The sequence below is a fragment of the Eufriesea mexicana genome, unplaced genomic scaffold, assembly GCF_001483705.2.
Source record: "Eufriesea mexicana isolate 0111107269 unplaced genomic scaffold, ASM148370v2 scaffold100, whole genome shotgun sequence".
Taxonomy (NCBI): domain Eukaryota; kingdom Metazoa; phylum Arthropoda; class Insecta; order Hymenoptera; family Apidae; genus Eufriesea; species Eufriesea mexicana.
Genome location: NW_016908280.1, coordinates 464,154 through 484,427, shown reverse-complemented (window position 1 = coordinate 484,427; position 20,274 = coordinate 464,154). Strand labels below are relative to the sequence as shown.

The 20,274-nt window shown below is 42.9% G+C and overlaps 3 protein-coding genes across 8 annotated transcripts in view; 2 read left to right on the top strand and 1 right to left on the bottom strand.

Moving 5' to 3' along the window:
- Positions 1–1,352: 1,352 nt before the first annotated feature.
- On the bottom strand, positions 1,353–8,028 carry LOC108554931 (glutamyl aminopeptidase). The gene is made up of 16 exons (XM_017910347.1): positions 7,792–8,028; positions 7,467–7,720; positions 7,256–7,403; positions 6,929–7,199; positions 6,286–6,551; positions 6,052–6,186; positions 5,612–5,895; positions 5,374–5,462; positions 5,183–5,310; positions 4,901–5,101; positions 4,756–4,835; positions 4,421–4,569; positions 4,207–4,345; positions 1,917–2,030; positions 1,730–1,838; positions 1,353–1,502 (listed from the first exon to the last, which is right to left on the bottom strand). The coding sequence occupies exons 1-16, from the start codon at positions 8,026–8,028 to the stop codon at positions 1,353–1,355; spliced, it is 2,754 nt and encodes a 917-aa protein (XP_017765836.1).
- Positions 7,080–9,736, top strand: GstS4 (glutathione S-transferase S4). 3 transcript variants are annotated; one of them, XM_017910351.1, is made up of 6 exons: positions 7,080–7,154; positions 8,423–8,676; positions 8,862–9,010; positions 9,084–9,251; positions 9,362–9,507; positions 9,569–9,736. In XM_017910351.1, the coding sequence occupies exons 3-6, from the start codon at positions 8,872–8,874 to the stop codon at positions 9,734–9,736; spliced, it is 621 nt and encodes a 206-aa protein (XP_017765840.1). In that variant the 5' UTR covers positions 7,080–7,154; positions 8,423–8,676; positions 8,862–8,871. The 3 variants fall into 3 exon arrangements, with proteins under 3 accessions (XP_017765840.1, XP_017765841.1, XP_017765838.1); XM_017910352.1 differs by having other exon boundaries at positions 8,423–8,697; XM_017910349.1 differs by having other exon boundaries at positions 8,423–8,793.
- A 591-nt stretch (positions 9,737–10,327) lies between these two features.
- Positions 10,328–20,274, top strand: part of LOC108554981 (serine/threonine-protein phosphatase 2B catalytic subunit 3) — a 312,798-nt gene continuing 302,851 nt past the window's right edge. For all 4 annotated transcript variants that reach the window (XM_017910442.1, XM_017910439.1, XM_017910440.1 and 1 more), the window contains exon 1: positions 10,328–11,330. In XM_017910442.1, coding sequence (XP_017765931.1) covers positions 11,279–11,330 — 52 coding nt within the window. In that variant the 5' untranslated portion in view covers positions 10,328–11,278. The remainder of the gene's footprint in view (positions 11,331–20,274) is intronic.

Below are 20,274 nucleotides of genomic sequence, written 5' to 3'. Positions count from 1 at the left end.
CTGTTTACCAGGCCCGGTCGGTGTATCAATGAGTAATGAAAGAAATTTCGATAATGCTCGATAACGCGACGACGTCTTTTGCGCGCAGCCTCAGGCAAAGACGCTCCTTCCCGTGGCCATGTTCCTCGCGATACGTACGCATTGTCTATCATGGCCCCGCGTTTTTCCACGAGAGCCATCTCGTCCGGCGATTAGATACGACAGTTCTAGCACGCCTACGATTCAGGCGACGTGCAAACGAGAATTGATCGTGCTCGATTCGCTTTTTCCTACGTGTGTTCCTGGGTAGCTCGCCTCGAATCTCTTGACAGACTTTAGAGTCTTTGGGTGTAACCGTTGGTTCATTCTTGGTTAATCGTTGGTTAATCGTTGATACATCGTTGGTTAATAGTTGGTAAATAATTGATCGTGCTCGCTTCCTCTTTTCCTTCGCCTCTTCCTGGGTAGCTCGCCTGGACTCTCTTGACAGACTTTAGAGTCTTTGGGTGTAACTGTTGGTTAATTGCTGGTTAATAGTTGGTAAATCGTTGGTAAATCGTTGGTAAATCGTTGTTAAATAATTGATCGTGCTCGCTTCGCCTTTTCCCTCGCCTCTTCCTGGGTAGCTCGCCTGGACTCTCTTGACAGACTTTAGAGTCTTTGGGTGTAACCGTTGGTTAATTGTTGGTTGATCGTTGATTTATCGTTGGCAAATTGTCGGTTAATAGTTGGTAAATCGTTGATAAATCATTGGTTAATCGTCGGTTAATGATATGATTCTGCGTTGGAATTGACAGCGAATGGACCCTCGATTCTGGCTCTCGCGTCTGTCCACGGTCCACCTTCTTTGGATATGATGGATCGGGGTTAGGAATAGACCTGTTTGCCTACGGAGAATTCTCTGTCGAGGAATTACGAGAGGGACTACTTGACAGCGAGTAGCCAAGAGTAGATAACGAGCCCCGAGTTGCACCTTGAAAGGCTAGTAGGTAGATTCGCGACGACGAGTGGTAAGTACAGTTGCAGAAATCGTGATACAAACGATTAGTTTACGCGGAACGTGGAACGAAAGGCTGATAAATCTCGCGCGACTCGAGAAATTGACAGCGATGGAAGGCATTATCTAGCTTGTTTGCCAGTCGTTCGCTAGAACGTACTGTTAGTGGAACCGAGGCTACTACAGAGATATCGGCGTATCTTCAGACTGATCGGGGATCGTTAATCTGGCTGACAGATCGCGTTAATCGTGGCCGATAATGGATCCCAGAATACACTTGAACGTTTCCGTTGATTAAATATTTGACATAGATACGCGGTTCCAGCATGGATCTCGTCTCGCGTTTCTTTGTAGCTACGATCGAAAGGAGCAATGGCTAATCGTAGCCATTAGACATCAGCCACTCGTCGATGCTCCGCGTGTTCGCATCCAACCAGTCCATGCTGTTTTCGATTTCCTCTATGGCATTACTCTTCGCGTTCTCGGTTAACCTCAGCTCCGGTTCTTTCAGGAAAAATTGCCTGGCCTGTGGAAGGGATATTTCACGTACAATTCGAGTATGTTCAGGTTTCATTCGGATTTAAGGTTAGAAGTAAATAAATTCTTCGAAATAAATTGGAACAACTGGTCTTGGGAATCTTTAGTTTGACAGTTGTTGGCAGAATGTAGCTGGTTTTGGTAGAAATAAAGAGAAGGGAGTAAATGAAAGTTACTAATAGGTTGTTCCAGTTAATTTTACAGATCAGACGTTACCTCTTGAAGTTTCTGACGATCTTTGAACAAGCACACGATCGAGCAGACGATTTTCCCCAATACGTACTGGTTCGACTCGTACATCACGAGTAGAGCCCTCCACCTAGATCTACGAGGAGAACGTTACGATGTTCTAGATCGTGAAAATTGTACGGAGGTTGTCTAGTATCTGAAGGAACATCGGTACCGCACGAAATTCCAGGCGACGTCTAATCCCACGGGATTCATGGCGATCTTGATCAACAGCTCCGCGAAGTCTTGCTTGCGAATGAACGTCTCGTCTGTTGCACGCTCGAGATACCTGAGAAGACGTCGTAGAAATTTACAGAGCGACGCGACTTTTCATATGCAACGTCTTGCTACGTTCTGTCGCTTTTGATCCGGCAGCCGTGAAATTCGAGGATTCGTTAGATTTCGCGATCTTGGAAATTGGTATTCAAGAAACGCGAGAATTCTGAATATGGCAACTCGGAAATTCGGGAATTCCGGAAACCGAGTACCTTTTTATTGGGTTATTTTTAAAATCGGTAATTCGGAAGATCTAGAGATCGGAGTGCTACTATATTTGACAATGTTGAAAATTAAAAAATTCTTTTGTCGGAAATTAGAACGTCGCGTATTCGGTATTAAGAATTCCGTAATTCATGGGACTCGTGGACTTAAATTCCGGATTCCGAGTACTTTTACATTGAATTATTTTTAAAATTGGTAATTCGGATGGTTTAAAAATTATTATTATATTTGACAATTTGAGGAATTAAAAAGTTCTTTTATCGAAAATTAGAGAGCCGTCGTATTCGGTATCAAAAATTCCGTAATTCGCGAGATTCGTGGACTCGAATTTCGGATCCCAAGTACCTCTGTATTGGATCATTTGTCAAATTCGTAATTCGGATAGTCTAAAGATCGGGGACTTATTATATTTGACAATTTGAGGAATTAAAACATTCTTTTATCGAAAATTAGAGAGCCGTCGTATTCGGTATTGAGAATTCCATAATTCGCGAGATTCGTGGACCCGAATTCCATTATTCTGTACCTTTTTATTGGGTTATTTTTAAAATCGGTAATTCGGAAGATCTAGAGATCGGAGTGCTACTATATTTGACAATGTTGAAAATTAAAAAATTCTTTTGTCGGAAATTAGAACGTCGCGTATTCGGTATTAAGAATTCCGTAATTCATGGGACTCGTGGACTTAAATTCCGGATTCCGAGTACTTTTACATTGAATTATTTTTAAAATTGGTAATTCGGATGGTTTAAAAATTATTATTATATTTGACAATTTGAGGAATTAAAAAGTTCTTTTATCGAAAATTAGAGAGCCGTCGTATTCGGTATCAAAAATTCCGTAATTCGCGAGATTCGTGGACTCGAATTTCGGATCCCAAGTACCTCTGTATTGGATCATTTGTCAAATTCGTAATTCGGATAGTCTAAAGATCGGGGACTTATTATATTTGACAATTTGAGGAATTAAAACATTCTTTTATCGAAAATTAGAGAGCCGTCGTATTCGGTATTGAGAATTCCATAATTCGCGAGATTCGTGGACCCGAATTCCATTATTCGCGAGACTCGTGGACTCGAAGTCCGTAATTCGTGAGACTCGTCGATTCGAATTCCTTAATTCGCAAATTCTTGGACTCGAATTCCGTAATTCACGAGACTCGTGCACTCGAATTCCGTAATTCGCGAGACTCGTAGCCTCGAATTCCGTAATTCGCGAGACTCATAGACTCGAATTCCGGAAATCGAGTACCTCCGTATTGGATCATTTTTAAAATCGGTAATTTGGAAAATCTAAAGATCGGAGAGTTTCTATGTTTAACAATTCGGAGAATTAAAAAATTCTTTTATCGGAAATTATAGAGCCATCGTATTCGGTATTAAGAATTCCGCAATTTGCGAGACTCGTGGACTCGAAGTCCGTAATTCGTGAGACTCGTCGATTCGAATTCCTTAATTCGCAAATTCTTGGACTCGAATTCCGTAATTCACGAGACTCGTGCACTCGAATTCCGTAATTCGCGAGACTCGTAGCCTCGAATTCCGTAATTCGCGAGACTCATAGACTCGAATTCCGGAAATCGAGTACCTCCGTATTGGATCATTTTTAAAATCGGTAATTTGGAAAATCTAAAGATCGGAGAGTTTCTATGTTTAACAATTCGGAGAATTAAAAAATTCTTTTATCGGAAATTATAGAGCCATCGTATTCGGTATTAAGAATTCCGCAATTTGCGAGACTCGTGGACTCGAATTCCGCCCTCCTCGGCCACGCAAGCTCAATTCCGTCGCGTCTATATTTCACATTCGCCTATAAATTTATATTCCCCCGTCGAGGAACGCCATAAATCCGACGCGACTTCGACAAATTGGACAGCGACACGCGAGAAGATAACAGAGAGCTCTGAGCGGCGAAGGAGCGCGTTGTTGGCAATTAGCTGGCGAATGAATCGCGGGCTGACGAACCGATTAAGAATATCTTTGTCCGGAACTCCAGTCATCCCAAGCATCAGACGTTCCCTTTCCTCAGCGTCGTCCTGCATCTCGAGAAGTCGCGACATTTTCTCGAACATCGATCCGACGTCGTCCGAGAGCGTAACGAGGCCTATCAGACGTTATCGTGGTGAATAACAAAAGGCACTCGCGGATGAAAAATATTTACTAACGTATCTACCCTCACCGAACGAGTATACGATAGACCGAATATCAGCTGACGACGTCTCTTCGCTGTCATCCAGCAGCAACTTCCTCAGCCTCCTTCCGGCTGACTCTAGGCAATGTGGATGGCCCACGCTGCAAGCTGCTGTCAATATCAATACGCGAAATTCTCTTGAAACAAACGGAAACCAGACTTTTCTTAATGGATGCTTGCTTATCATAAAAATATCCACGATGAAGGAAGAGGAGGTAAAAGTATAAGGAAACGATGAATTTCCAAGTCTACACTGTCAAATGACACGAAGATGTGGAAGATTTACAGATAGCTGATAGAAATAGACAGGATAAGAGACTAACCTGTCTCTGAACGAATCTTTCTCATAAATCCGCCATCCGACCTGACGATAGACGCTGTTCACCAGATTCCTCGCGTACGACTAAGGGTTCAAGATAGAAAAGTACAAGGAAGAACTGTCACAGGGTCTAGTTCTGTCATAGTTACTTGGAAACGCGGGAGGACGATGGTTCCCTCGAGCAGTCTGTTCATCTGACCGAACCATTCCATGGCAACGACCCATGGCTGATAAGCGTCTTCGTTCATCAGATACGAAGTTAGGTTCATCACTATAGAGTAGTCCAAGTGAGTTTCCGCTAGGAGAAAAGCGTCGTGCAACAAGTCTGCCCTATTCATGGCGCTCAGAGCCTGCGATCGTTGGAAAAGTGGAAACCATTAGACAATGATTACCAGATTTACAGGGTAATATCGTGTAACCACGAATTGTACCAAATGATCGTGGAAGAGTAATCTGCCAAAGGTGTCCCAGGCGTCTTCCGTGTAATTAACGATGTAATAGCCGATCGAGTCGTGGTTCAGTTTCATCCAGTCCACCGACTTTTCCAGCGACAATTCCACTGCAATTCGCGGTTTATGTGAGAAAGTTACGGATGGTAATTTCTTACGACTGCCATTATTACCGCAGGAGAAGTTCGCGAGGAACCAATCCAACTTGATGCCATCTTTCCTGCTCGTTTCGTACCTAATGGGAATAGTCCAGCTTCCGTCGCTGTAAAACGAAATGACATCCGTCACAGCTGTCATATCTCGTACTTCTCGTTTATAACGTTTCTTATTTTTCCCAAGTCCCTCCATTTCTATTTTTCCCCTCCTTTTTCCCTCTCCCTTTCTTCCCAGGACTCCGCTGTCAATACGTACTCGATCGTTTCGCGGAATCGCCTGCTCGTCGCGAAGCGTCGTCGCGATAGCTGAAAGCCCGCATTGTCTCGGCGAACGTTGATCACCGGAAATCCGGGGAACCTCAGCCATCGATCGACGAAATCGGCCACATCGACGGCGGCCATTGTAGAGTTGCCAAAGATATCGAACAGGTCGCGAGACTCCGCGTTACGGAACTGGTACTTCCGCAGATATTTTCTCACAGCAGAAATAAACTTGGAATTGCCAACCGCGTCCTCGAGCATCCTAATCACCGCTGCTGCCTGTCATTCCAATGTCCGACCAATTACTGTATTTTCTCTCTCATTCTCTCCCTCCTTATTTCCCCGATGCCATTCTCTCGCATTAATTCCCTTGTCAAACGTAATCTCGCGAATCGATACACTCGAGACATCCACGAAACATTCTCACCAGCCTACCTTCTGATAGGAAATTCGATCGAACGTTTCCTCTATCTCGTTCGGATCCTCGATCCGTCTCACGATAGCGCGAGCACGCAGCTTGATATCGGCTTTCATGGAAACGTACTTAGTGTACAACGGAAAGGAATCCATCTGTTGCGGGGAAGAGAAGGGAAAGTGAGGGGAGAAGTTACGGGAGTCGAAGTTATTTTAATACGGAATGATCGATTTGCAGGTTGCAAAGTGAATGACCAGATGCCAGTCCGGGAACAACGAGTCGACTGCCACGTGCTCCATGTAGGTGGCGAAGCCTTCGTTCAGCCAGAGGTCGTCCCACCATTTCATGGTGACCAGATTGCCGAACCACATGTGCGCCAGTTCATGGGCGACTGTCAAGCTGACACTTTTCATGTTCACACAGGAACTGTTCTCGCTGTGAAGCAGCTCTGTCTCGCGGAATGCGACCAGGCCCCAGTTCTCCATGGCACCAGCCGAGAAATCAGGTATGGCGACCAGATCTGACACGCGTAACAGACTTCACGATCAAGTTTACCTATTGACTGTCACGAAATCACGTGTCTCACTCGGGACGCCACGGGAATTTTTATTATTCGAAGCATGTAATGTCAAAGTTATAATAAATTAGAAATACAAGACAACATTCTTACTCGATGGAGCATTTATCCTATTGGCTGTCATGAGTGACTATCGGTTGACAACTGACTGTCAATTTCCATTCAATCTTTGCAACTGTAACTAATTCAAGAGCCCCGGTCACCAATGACCACCGTGGCGTCACAGAAGAAACCGTGACCGGTCATATATGACCAAATATTGGCAGTCAAAGTGTCAAACCAAGACGCGAGACTCATTTTCCATTTGAATCTTTGCTTACCCAGTTTCGGTAGTGGATAATCGATCTGAAACTTTTCCAGGTAGTGCCTCATTATCCTAACCGTGATGTTCAAGGCGAACGTCACTTTGGGCTTGAACGCGCCTCGCGCGCAGACAGCAATTGGCACTTTACTGCCGTTCAGAAGATCCACGCTGGATCCTAGGCATTCGAAGTCGCTGACGAGGAAGGCAACCAGATAGGTGGACATCGGAGGTGATGGATCAAAGTACGCGATCGCCTTCTCCCAATCTTCTTTCACGTTTTCCACCTTCTATGAAGAATATCTGTGAATTTGTAATGCTTTTCCACTCGCCGCTGTCAACTTACCGCTATCGGCATATTTGACTGAGCATGATAGAGGAAATTTCTCGGATAGAGAAGATGAATCTCGAAAATGGACTTAAAGCTCGGTTCATCGAAACAGGGGAACGCTGTTCTGGCGTAGAATGGCTCGAACTGTGACACTGCCAATTTCCTGCATAGGGAGACTATTAATTGATCTTATAATTCAATAAATTACACCTGATAGAATGCTCACCTGACAGATCGATTATTGTCAGTATACGTGCTCAGGTAGAATCCACTCATTTTCCCCTTTAAGCTTCCACTGAAGTTCATTTTGAGAAAATACTGTCCCACAGAGATGTTTCTATATGTTTTGATAACCAACATCTCGCGTTTGCTTACGTAAAAGGTGGACAGTATTCGAACCTCCGTCTGTGATTTTTTCGCAAACAATTTGGTCGAAGTCACGGTTAGGTCCTTCGAGTGAAGAGCGATGTAGCTTCGATCCTGCGAAGGATTTTCGAGTTAGGATATTTCGTGAGGCAGCTCGCGAGGCGGATTACACTTTCGTAACTAACTTTCAGTAATTCGAGGTCGATACGAACGCTGCCGTGGAAGTCATCTTTCCTGAAATCCGGTGAAATCGCTATCACGTATTTCCTGGGAACCACGTCTTCCGGGAGGCGTTTCTCCATCTCCATGGACTCGTTGTAACGTGGACTTAAATTATCTGGGGAAACCTTGCCGTTGATCGCACGAGAATCTTTCGTCTTCATTAAGACTATTGTAATTAAGATAAATCGCCAGCCGGTCATTTTGCTCGCGGAACAAGGATTCCTTGTTCCAGACACCGTTCTCCTTATCTTGTCAGGCCACAGAGCTTAAGTTGAAAAACGAGTCTTTTTGTATATCCAAGTTTAGTAGATGCCAACCTCTCGACCTGCCCTCCGTGAAGGGAGGCTTAATTAAAAATCTTGAATATTTGTTTAATTAAGGAAAACTAGAAAAAGTGGCACAGCCATTTATAACCATAGAGATTGGTTAGGTGCTCTCGCGATGGAAAGGAAACCCTGCTCACTTCGCTTCGATTCACGTGCGTTACTTCATCGCGTGAGAAAAATAAAAATGTGACGCAATTACATTACACATAAATTGCACAAATTTGTGGAAATATAGATTTTAAAAAAATATTTTTTAATTCGGATACAGAGGCGTCCATCACATTGGTTACGATCCACGTTGGAACAATCGGTGCCTTTCTGAACTGTACTATGAAGTGAAAGTACCCAGAAGAGTGGTCATAAGTTCACTCCGAGGCAGTGACCAATCAGAGCATTTGCGGTACTTTGCAGAAAGAGAAAATGTGTCAGAGAGGAGAAGGACGAGAGAAGACCGGTCTCTGGAGAGGGAAATATATAATTCTTACATAGACTTGAGAGCCAGTTAATCTTCAGTGAATTACCGTACGTTGCACTTGTGTATCCGTAAGTGTCTATTTCGTTTATTCTAGAAGCTGTCAACCACTGTCAACAAACAAAAATCATCATAATTAATTCCATTCTAAGCAGACAATTAATTCGGTAATTACCAATATAAAGTGAAATCGAGTATTTTGGAACGGTGTATTAAAAATTATTATACTTCGCAGATCAGGAACAATGGCTACGTATAAATTGGTATATTTCAACGTAATGGGACTCGGAGAGCCCATCAGGTTTCTTCTCAGTTACGGAGGCGTCGCATTCGAAGACATTCGCGTGCAGCACTCATCCGAGGAATGGACCAGCATGAAACCAAGTAGCACACATATTTTTCGCTTAATTTCCATCGAAGCTGGACAATTTGGAGCTACATTTGTATGTTTTTCCAGCGACTCCGTTCGGTCAGCTACCCACGTTGGAAATCAACGGCAAAGTTTACTCGCAAACGTTACCTATTTGCCGTTACCTGGCCAAACAGTTTAATTTGCTCGGCAAAACCGATTTGGATACGTTACAGATCGACGCGATCGCGAGCGCCCTTCACGATTTCAGATGGCGTAAATATTGATTTCGTTCCCGTGCAAATTGATTCCTTTCGGAACGATGCGCTGTCGCGAATAACGTCCAATCTCGTTACATGATCGATAAGTTTCCTTTTTCTTTCCAGTGACAATAACGTCTTATTATAGAGAATCCGATCCGGTCTTGAAAGCCAAGAAAAAAGTTGACGTAATGACAAGAGTGATACCGTTCTATTTGAATAAATTGGAGGAACTGACGAAGAGCAATGGCGGATATTTGCATGGCGGGCAGGTAAGGAATTTACGATAAATTTCGAAAGAATCCTAGATTAATCGTTTTCTGTATTCTCCAGTTGAGTTACGCCGATCTGTTCTTCGTCGGGATCTCGGATTCGTTAACTACGGCTTACGAGTCGGATATCACGAAGGACAAACCGCATCTGAGATCCCTGAAGGAAAAGGTGTTGGAAATTCCGAATATCAAAGCGTGGATAGAAAAAAGACCAAAATTGGAATTTTAATAATCGACATGTATGCTTAATGTTCGTTATATAAATATATTAAGATTAAAATTCAAACATCAGAGTTGCGTTTCAATTATCGCGTCAGATAGCAGTTTGAATTTGGCGGCGTTGGCTACGGTATACTGACTTACCAGCTGCTGTTTAAAACACGATCGAATGTTTCGTTGAAAACACTCGTCGAAGTAAACGGATAGAATGGATTTAATGTGCATTTAAAATGCAAATAGAACGAGTATTGTAATCAATAACCACTTCCAAATTTGGAAACGTGGAAAGTTGTCATCTCGAAAGACTAACAAGTGGCCTAGTAACCCAGTTGAAGGAATCGATCGATGCACCCGTTTCACGATTTTCTTCCGGATGTTAGGAGTGTTTTCGGAGAGAGAAAATCGGATGGATGGATTAGGTAGTTTGGAAAAAGGTAGAATTTTAATTCGTTTAGGTTGAAGATCGTCGATTGACCAGAGCGGTCAGTGGCGCCTCCACTCGGTGAACGGGTGGCGGCAGCTGGTGGCGGCGTGGCCAATGAGCGCTCTCGAATGATCGCTGCGCGTGGAGGGCTGCGCGATCGTCTCCTAGCCGCGGAGCCGTCAGTGTGCGCGCCGCGGAGAGCCAGATAGACAGACATCTTGTAGTAGAATTTAGCGGCGTGGTGTTTTCGACCGTGGGTGTCGGTGTCACGATTTCGTGTCGCGGTGCTCGTCATTACGGTGTCGTCGCCGTCGCCGTGGTCGTCGTGGTCGTGGTCGCCGTCGTCATCGTCATCGTCCACTTGGCCGTGGTCGTCGCCGCCGTCGTTGTCGTGGTCGTTCTCCCTGTGTTCACGCCGCAATCGTTGTCGTTGTCCTCCGCCTCGTCGTCGTGATCGCTGTCGTTAATAGTCGTTGTCTCACGGCTGTCGTTCACCGAAGGCTCTGTCGCGTTGCTCGCGTAGTGGTACCGCGGTTGCGAGACCCCGTCGTGCGGGCCGTGCAGCTCGCGTGGTCCAGCGATCCAGTTACTCGCCCCGCAAAAGGCGTTGGTGGTACCTTTTGTCGGGCAGAGGGAGAGAGGAAGAGAGCAAAAGAGAGGGAGCGAGAAAGACGAGAAGAGTCATACCGTCGGTCGGTCGGTGTAGTAAATATACGGGGAGTGAGAGGAACACGGCAGAATAATTTCTCACTCTGCAAACGCCCAATGAACAACGCTCCGGAGCCACCGATGTGCCGCACCGTGCGATAACTTCCGTCACCTCTCCGACCCCCGTCTCCTCCCTCCCCTACTCCGTGCGTGTGTATGTGTGTGTGCCGCGCCGGGCTCTCGAGGTGAAAATACCGCCCTCTCCTTCCACCCAACCCCCCGTTCGAGAGGAAGGTGCTACCTCGCGCGAGTAACTACGGCTAGAGAAAGAAGAAAAAAACAGTGACAGAGTGACACGGTGAGAGAGTGGGAGAGAGACGATCCTGTGTGACCGGGGAAGAGGAAGAGTGAAATAGAGAAGAGCGAGGAGAGAAAGAGAGCGAGAGGCCGGCGCCCACCCGTCAACCATCCTGATACAGCATGACCTCGAACAACTCGCAGAAGCTCTCCACGACGGAACGAGTGGTCAAAGGTAAGCGACACGCGACATTTTCTACTAATCGCGCTCGCCATTGGTGGTATCGGTGTCGGCGGTGTATGGTGCCACCTTGCTTTCCTACGTGCGTGCCAGCGTACGCGCGATCTTAACTTGCGTGTGTATACGTGTGCGTGGCCCTGTGGCCTCGTCTTTTCCGGCTACCTCGGTCGGTACGTCAGAGCCTACTCTTGTATTTCTCCGCTCGTGTTCCTTTTTCTCCCTATCGTATTACAGCTACCAACGATTCTTATCTACGCCGCTACGATTACCCGAATCCTTCCAACGAAACGCCGCATCGTGGCGTTTCGAAAACCAACGGGGAATAAGTAGGCACGTCAAAACACGTCGCGTGCCGTACAGGATTGATTTTCTTCCTAGCTTCGCGGCGCCATTGCTATCGACCTGCCAGAGCATTCTCATTGACCCTTCGAATCACGCTTTTCCAACCTGGCGTTCCGTCTACGCTCCCTCGTATACGCGGAATTTCACGAATAGATCGGAAACTAGAATTCCGTCCCATTGCCACCCACCGTGCTCCGTTATAGCTCCTCTCTCGCTTGTCCCTCGCGCGGTGCAACCTAACCTAATTCGCGTTTTGCCCATCAACCCCGCCTCCCCCGCCATCTTCTTGTCTGCAGAGTCGTGCGGCTCGCGCGGTTAGCCTCGTTTCCACGAGGTCGAGGAACGGAATCGTCTCGAGGACGCGGCACGCCGCTCTCGAGGATTTCGCGTCTGGACGTCGTCGTTCGAACAGCTGACCGGCTCGCGTGTACGTGCGCTAATGCGTATCCGATGTAAATACGCGTTTCGTGGCCATTCCGGCCAGCCATTGGCGTCCACGCATTTTTCACCGCGCTGTCAAAACTCACCAATTTTTCTACTCCCTCTCTCTCTCTCTACACGTATATATACTTAATGTATTTCTCTTTCTCCGATACAGGGCAGATATATTTTCGGTCCTTCGCTTTCCTCCGTGCATTCTTACCTCGCGTCGATGCATTTCCCTCGCAACCTGGTTTTTCCTCCGCGGAATAATTAATATCCCGGTTGGTACTAAACCAGTAAACGCAAAAAATGCGGTCAAACGTTTGCGCTACGAAACTCGTCGATACGTTCTCGTTAAGCAGATCTCTGCAATGACCTATATTCGCGAAACGAGATTGATATTCCGCGATTATTCGCGGACCCACGATTCTTTCTCGTTCCTTTCGGCATTACCGGTCGTTCACCCACCGCCGGTCATCGGGTTTATGTTTATGCACCCTCCCTTTTAACCGCAGTGCGTACTGCACGCACAATGGCCGCTGTTGGCCACAGTGTCGTTTCCATTCTTCGCTCCGGGCACGCGTCGAACCACTGTCCGCGGTTCGCCGATACAAGCATGCCCTTTTCAGCCGTGCAAGCGTGCTGACCCACATTGCTGCCAAAAAGGGGAAGTGGTTCAGGACGTACAGGTGGCACTTCAAGTCATCGACCTTTATTGCGTGGCGCCCTCCGCGTGTTTTTCTTTCCCCTTCCGGATCCCGGGCTCCTTTTTTCCCCCATTCCCCTTCGCCCTTCTCACTTCTTCCCAACAATCGGAGCATTGTTCCTTCGGTCAACGCTTTTCCTTCGTCTCTCGTTTTCCGCGCTGACAATAACACTCTTATAGATTATTTTCAATCGCCTACTGCATTATCGCTTTCGTTAACTCTCCGTGGACCCTCCAATCGTGGACTAATATATCGATATTTTATTAAATAATTGTACTTTTTTCCACAAGATGGCGTATACGGCACGCAAGTGCAACCGTTGTAAGCCCGTTACTTCAAAGTTACGATACGTATTCTTTATAAGAAAATCGTGCAAATTGCTGAATTGTTAATCTGTATTTACAGATTGGTATTTCTGAATCATGCGTTGCACAAATTATGTTCGTGTAATAAACCGTAGCCTTGCAAAGATCGTGTCAGGTATGTTGCAGGTTAATAGTGACCCAATTGGGCGACCTTCAAGAGGTCGTGTTTCGGGTTTTCTTTTATAAGGACCCTCTGTTTCTTGGAAACACTTTTAAACGGGGTACAGTACAGAGGGCGTTATTGTAACTCACAAGGACACGTGCATAAGCGTATTTATATCTTTCACTAATAATAAACGTTATATATTCGTCGCTGTACAATTGTACACGGACAGCTGCCATTTTAATAATCGCTGCAATTTCGTTCGAGAAATTACAACATTTTTATCGCCAAAAATATTCGATCCTTGTAGGATTATCGCGTGACTGTGCAGAAACGAAACACAATGAATCATTGCACGTATATTATAGATCGTTTCGCTTTTCACCTTCGATAGGGATCGGTGGATCACGATCGAGATCGTGATAATGGACGCTTATCGTCGTTCGATATTTTGAACTTTCCAAAATACGTTGTCCCACTTTTACCTATCGCGTTCGCATTTTTCTTATCTTTTCTTTTTTCTTTTTTCCCGCTTTTCCCTCCTGACCCGATTTCACGTTGCTCGTGACCGACATCGCGTTCGACAGTGAGCGCCAACGGACTCGACACGCAACTCGCGTCGCAGAAATCCGCGAACGACTCGTACAACATGCCGACTTTGCGAAAGATCTATTTAACGTATCGATTTCACTGTACACGCGTGGAATTGACAAGCAGCGAGCCGCGTAAGATGAAATGGCGCAAAAATAGACGTGGCCGCGGTCACGCGTGCGACCGCGAACTATCAACCACCGAATATAACTCATTGTCGTGACGGGAATATCGTAATTTGGAGCATCTCCAAGCCCCGCCGACGATTAACGATTTTTAACCGGCCTTTTCACAATTCGTCCGCGTAATTCATCCGCCATTGCGTGCACGACGCTTGCATCTGTCTGTCGCTCGGTGCGCCCGACTTTTCGCTTTGCTTAACGAGCTCCGTGTCGTCGGCGTCAGCCTAATTATCGCGAATTTTCCTCCACATCATCGGCTGCTTCTCGATAGTCCAATATGTCCTCGTTTTATGCATCTTAATTGCGTTTTAACGCGTTATTTTGCAGCGTTGGGTTCACCCTTTCAGCCATTTTCATTGCGGCCTTTAGAGCTAACCTAAAATGGCGGCGCGTGTAAATTAATATACAACCGTATTACATTTCGATATTTTATGGATTTTTATAGTTCAAAGAAGAAAATTTCTTAAATATTAAGATCGCTGTGTTGGCTAGGAAAGATGTAATAATAGGGAAGAAGAAATGTAATAATATATTACTCGTATTTATTGCAATTTTTGTAAACCAATTTTCATGTCCAAAGGCAAATTCTGAAGTCAAATTTTCGTTCTCTTAATCGCTGTACCTCGAGGATTTTCTTATTTCTCACCAGCTCTTAGTGGTCCAAATAGTCAAGGATAAATTATATTTCGAAGCGTTACTCGAAGTCGCCGTATAAATTGTAAATCAAAATGGACGTCTTACTGCAAAGGATTAATACTAAGTCCTGCACAGCTCAGCTGATTATTTTTACCGTAAGTTTGATTTAATATTCGTCGTTATCTCTTTGGTCACTCGACTACCTCTTTTCTCTTTTAATACGATCGATTTTTCAATATTCCCTCTCTTAATCTCCCATTTTTTAAAAATTCTTTCCCCTCTTCATCCATCATTTCCAGTGTCAAGATCCCCGTTAGTCGACACTACCAGTCGAATTTATTTTCCTACCAGATACTCGACTGAATTACTTAACACTTTGTTGACTGGCAATTTCACACAGAAACTATGCCGTGTCATCGGCTATTATTTTGTAATCCAATCTTCAAAGTCACTTTCACGATATTCTATATCACCTTGGGTTTCATAAATTGAAATAGACAATGCAAGTGCAATGACGAGTTAACCGGTCAACAATGTGTTAATAAATAATGTTGGGAATTTCGGGAAGGAAATCCAAACGATCAGCGTACAGGGAAGTAACCCGTATTCATTTGTACGGCAATTGGATGTATAAAGTTTAATACAAGTGAAATGTATACTCTTTATGCGAATATACAAATAAAACACGAGAGTCTTTGTCACACCACTGTGGGTCACAATATGTAAGCTATCTGCATTGTTCCGGGTTTGAGAGTGAGAGCAGCGAGGGACAGCAGGCCCTTTTAACCCTTTTAGTACCGAATGAAAAACGGGTCCTATGCGAAGATAACCGGACGAATTTGACGAATTTACTAAGGTTTGGGAAAAAGCTAGTAAAAATGCAGCGTATTACGGAAGAAAGGAAGAATAATGCAATACCAACTATTTTATAAATTTATTTTAAAAACTTGATCGCAATGCGAAGAATAAGGCGTCGTCGCATACGCAACGATATATCGTCGTTGGCACTTTTTGCAAGTGTAGTACTAAAAGGGTTTTAACTAAGGGATTTTTTGACTAAAGAAGGGTACGAGTTGGAAAATTTTCTTCCATAAGGCTGATGATATTTCTTGAACAGTAAATAAGAAATCGTATAATAATTAACACGTAGAATTATTCAATTTCGATACCTCGCACACTGTTACATAATTTTAAATTTGATATATTAATTAATATCGAGCTTATGATATTTCTTGAACAGTAAATAAGAAATCGTATAATAATTAACACGTAGAATTATTCAATTTCAATACCTCGCACACTGTTACATAATTTTAAATTTGATATATTAATTAATATCGAGCTTCGAAATTTGATCAAATGGTGACCTAGAGGCACCTCTCGACTGCAAACGATTAAACCCCCAAAACCGACCCCTTGATGCCTGCATAGTATCTCGAGGTCCAAAGGGGTCGGTATTGGCCTGCAACCTCTAACAAGATATCACCATCGTTGCATAGGCGTAGCTAATTTGCAAGAAATAAAATTGCAAAAGCTTTGGAAATATCTGCGTCGAAGGAGTCTCGCGCTAATTTCATCGAGAGGCTTCTGGCCGCGTCGAAATGGCGATTTCTCTTTGACGCTGCACTCCTTTCCAAGCCTCCTCGAATACGTTTGCATCGCATGATAGAAACGTCACGGCTCGAGGTCTGCTCAGGGTTAAGTTATACGATGACTTCTACTTCTCAGTCGTTGATCGAGCCGCGCGTGTGCCAGTCGGTATGGAAATTGCGTTGCCACTGACGCATCTGTCGGGACAGGCTGCGAAACACGAGCCACCTTCTGTCTCCGCTGTTTATCTGTCGCGTTTATCTGCCACCTTTATTATCCTTTGGAATCGTGGTGGGACAGACACTGCCGTTCCCGAGGCCGAGAGTGTTCTCTCTTTGCTGGCAGTTCCAGAGGTTGTCCGATGGCAACTGTTCCCGGTTGTTCGTCGAACTTGCACGCTTTCGCACGATTAGCTTGTATACGCGTGCAATCGTGGCTCCGTTTCCCCGTGACACCGTCGAGGACGATAATTCAGTTTTAGTGGATATCGCTAACGATTTTGCGGCACTCGGTGCGCGCGATGACAGGCTGTTAATGTGGAATAACAAATATCGCGTACGTATGCTCGTATAGAGCTCGTGGTCGGGTGGAAATGGGACTTTTGCCCAGGCCCTTGGCACACCCGCGTGAAACACGAAACTGAGAAAACAGAAGATTCCCTCGTTGTTGGTACTCGAGGCTTTGAGTATCGTGATGCCATTGTCTCAGCGAGAAGGAATTCGAAATTGAACTGTATAAGTGGAGAAGTAAGTGGATCTTGATCGATGGCTATTTTTCAGATGAATGTTATAAGTGTCATGAATTGGGAATTAAATAATAGGTTTATGGGAGTTATTGAATCAGTGGGTTTTGGATATCGTGAGAATTTTTCAGATGAATGCGTTATAAGTGTTCTGGATTGGGAATTAAATAATAGGTTTATGGGAGTGATTGAATCAGTGGGTCTTGGATATCGCGAGAAAAATTGGGAAACTATGGTTTTCATATGATATGAACGTATATGGAATTGTTTTCTTTTTATAATTTTGAAATGTAGTAATAAATTGTAGATTTTATTATTTTTTTCCTTTTTTTTTTGGAGAGAGTGGCAATTTTTGGTAGGTTTTATTATTGGCATGATACATACGTGAATGCAAATTTATTTTCTTATAATTCTGAAATTTAGGGAAAAATTGCGTATGTTATTATTTTTTCCCCTTTTCTTTGGAGAGAGTGGTAATTTTTGGTAGGTTCTATTATTGGCATGATATGAACCTTGTATGAAAATTTATTTTCTTTTTATAATTCTGAAATTTAAGAGAAAAATTGCAGAAATTATTATTCCTTCCTTTTTTCTTTGGGAACAATGATAATTTTTGCTGCATTTTATTATTATCGTGATACGGACGTATGTGCCATCGTTTTCTTTCTATAATTCCGAAATTTAGGTAAACAATTGCATATGCTATTATTTTTTCCTTTTTTCTTTGGAGGGAGTGTTAATTTTTGCTAACTTTTATTTTTTGAGTGATACGAACGTATATGCAATCGTTTTCTTTCTATAATTCTGTGATTTAGGGAAAAAATTGTAGATGTTGTTATTTTTTCCTTTTTTCTTTGGAGGGAGTGGCAATTTTTGGTATGTTTTATTATTGGCATGATATGAACCTTGTATGCAAATTTATTTTCGTTTTATAATTCTGAAATTTAAGAGAAAAATTGCAGAAATTATTATTCCTTCCTTTTTTCTTTGGGAAGAATGATAATTTTTGCTGGATTTTATTATTATCGTGATACGAACGTATGTGCCATCGTTTTCTTTCTATAATTCTGAGATTTAGAAGAAAAATTGCATATGCTATTATTTTTTCCTTTTTTCTTTGGAGCGACTGTTAATTTTCACTAGGTTTTATTTTTGGAGTGATACGAAGGTGTATGCAAATTTATTTTCTTTCTATAATTTTGTAATTTAGGGAAAAAATTGTAGATGCTGTTATTTTTTCCGGTTTTCTTTGGAGAGAGTGGTAATTTTTGCTAGCTTTTATTTTTGGAGTGATACGAATTTATGTGCAATCATTTTCTTTCTATAATTCTGAGATTTAGGGGAAAAATTGCAGATGCTATTATTTTTTTCCTTTTTTTTTTGCAGAGAGTGGTCATTTTTACTAGGTTTTATTATGAGCATGATACGAACGTGTATGCAAATTTATTTTCTTTCTACAATTCTGAAATTCAAGAGAAAAATTGCAGAAATTATTATTTCTTCCTTTTTTCTTCGGGGAGAGTAGGAATTTTTTTTCTAACTTTTATTATTGACACGATACGAATGTGTATGCAAATTTATCTTCTTTTTACAATTCTGGAATCCAAGAGAAAAATTGTAGAAACTGTTATTTTTTTCTTTCTCCTTTTATAAGTAATTTTTGCTAGCTTTTGTTATTGAGATGATATGAAAATGATTCTGAAATTCAAAATCAATTTGTAATATCGTATCGTAAAGCGAGTGTCTATTCTTTTACCCTATTTTATTCATAAAATCATTGCACAAGTAGGGAACATAAATTATGTATAGAACTATACTAAAGCATAATAAATATTAAACAGAATAAACAGTAAGTTTTTACTGATCCTAATTAAAAATTATAACACAAGGAAGGTATAATTACCACTTCGAAATAAATATTTCGTTTCAGTAAATTCGCGAGTAACAAAATTATGCTAGAATTACCAGATGAGTCAGCATGACTGGTTTAAGTTTTATGCGTTTCTAATTACTGAGAATGAACAACTGTTTCCAGCAAAATTAATTTTTATTTAAGTTTGTTAAAAAGCATAAAGCAAACGCAATTATATATCCATATTTACTTCCATTACGCCATTTTAATTGTTATTAACCTATTATTAACGCTGCATTCAGGTGAGCATTACAGGACCATAATTCTGTTATCACAAAGCAGAACGTCACGCGTTTACGTATTTTAATTTTCCAAATATTACAATTTTTCACGATACTTTTCAAACAAATATGCAAACAGTATACTTCGCATTTCGAATAACGATTAACCCAGAATCTTTTAACCCTTTGCACTCGAACTGTGGCTCTCATTGTCAGTCACCGTTTGTTTTAATACAGTTCAGAAAAATCATAAGAAAAGCTCCGAACTGCATTCCCCCTTATAGGGAAAAATCTTCTAATGCATAGGGTTGAAATTACACCACTCAGTGTCTGCCTGTAACTACGGAATTCTAGCACGAAATGGGGCTCAGAAAAATATAAGAAAAGCTTGGAGCTGTTTCCCCCTTACAGGGAAAAAATCTTCCAGTGCAAAGGGTTAAAATTACATCACTCTGTATTTTTTCTTAGACGCACAGAATTTTAACGTGAAACCGAGCTCAGAAAAATATGAAGAAAGCTTCGAATTGTTTTCCGCCTTACAGGGAAAAGATTTTTGAGTGCAAAGGGTTGAAATTACAACACTTGGTATTTCTTCTTACAAGCACAGAATTTTAACGCGAAATCGAGTTCAGAAAAATATGAGGAAAGCTTCGAACTGTTTCCCCCTTACAGGGAAAGAATCTTCGAATGCAAGGGGTTAAAATTACGCAACTCGATGTCTTTGCCTACAAGCACGGAATTTTAACGCGAAACCGAGTTCAGAAAAATATAATTAAAGCTTTGAACTGTTTCCCCCTTACAGGGAAAGAATCTTCGAGTGCAAAGGGTTAAAATTACAACGCTTGGTATTTCTTCTTACAAGCACAGAATTTTAACATGAAACCGAGTTCAGAAAAATCGTAAGAAAACCTTTGTACTGTTTTCCGCCTTAGAGGGAGAAAATCTTCGAGTGCGAAGGGTTAAAATTACCCCACTGGGTGTCTCTGCCTACGAGCACGGAATTCTATCGCGAAACTAAAATTTCTCCCATCACATTCCGCCTTTCCCCCGTCCCCGAGGACACCCTTCGCAGCGAGGTTAAAAGAAGCGGAAAACGAAAACGGCGGCAGAGTGGGGATGAAAAG

What these genes read in the sequence shown, in the direction of transcription:
- LOC108554931 (XM_017910347.1), bottom strand. Translation starts at nt 8,028, where the DNA reads ATGACCGGCTGGCGATTTATCTTAATTACAATAGTCTTAATGAAGACG. An exon ending in CCTCGCGAACTTCTCCTGCG is followed by an intron (nt 5,311 to 5,373) that starts GTAATAATGGCA and finishes CGCGAATTGCAG; the next exon opens with TGGAATTGTCGCTGGAAAAG. An exon ending in GACAAAGATATTCTTAATCG is followed by an intron (nt 2,031 to 4,206) that starts GTTCGTCAGCCC and finishes ACGTCTTCTCAG; the next exon opens with GTATCTCGAGCGTGCAACAG.
- GstS4 (XM_017910351.1), top strand. Translation starts at nt 8,872, where the DNA reads ATGGCTACGTATAAATTGGTATATTTCAACGTAATGGGACTCGGAGAG. An exon ending in CCTTCACGATTTCAGATGGC is followed by an intron (nt 9,252 to 9,361) that starts GTAAATATTGAT and finishes TTTTCTTTCCAG; the next exon opens with TGACAATAACGTCTTATTAT. An exon ending in GATATTTGCATGGCGGGCAG is followed by an intron (nt 9,508 to 9,568) that starts GTAAGGAATTTA and finishes TGTATTCTCCAG; the next exon opens with TTGAGTTACGCCGATCTGTT.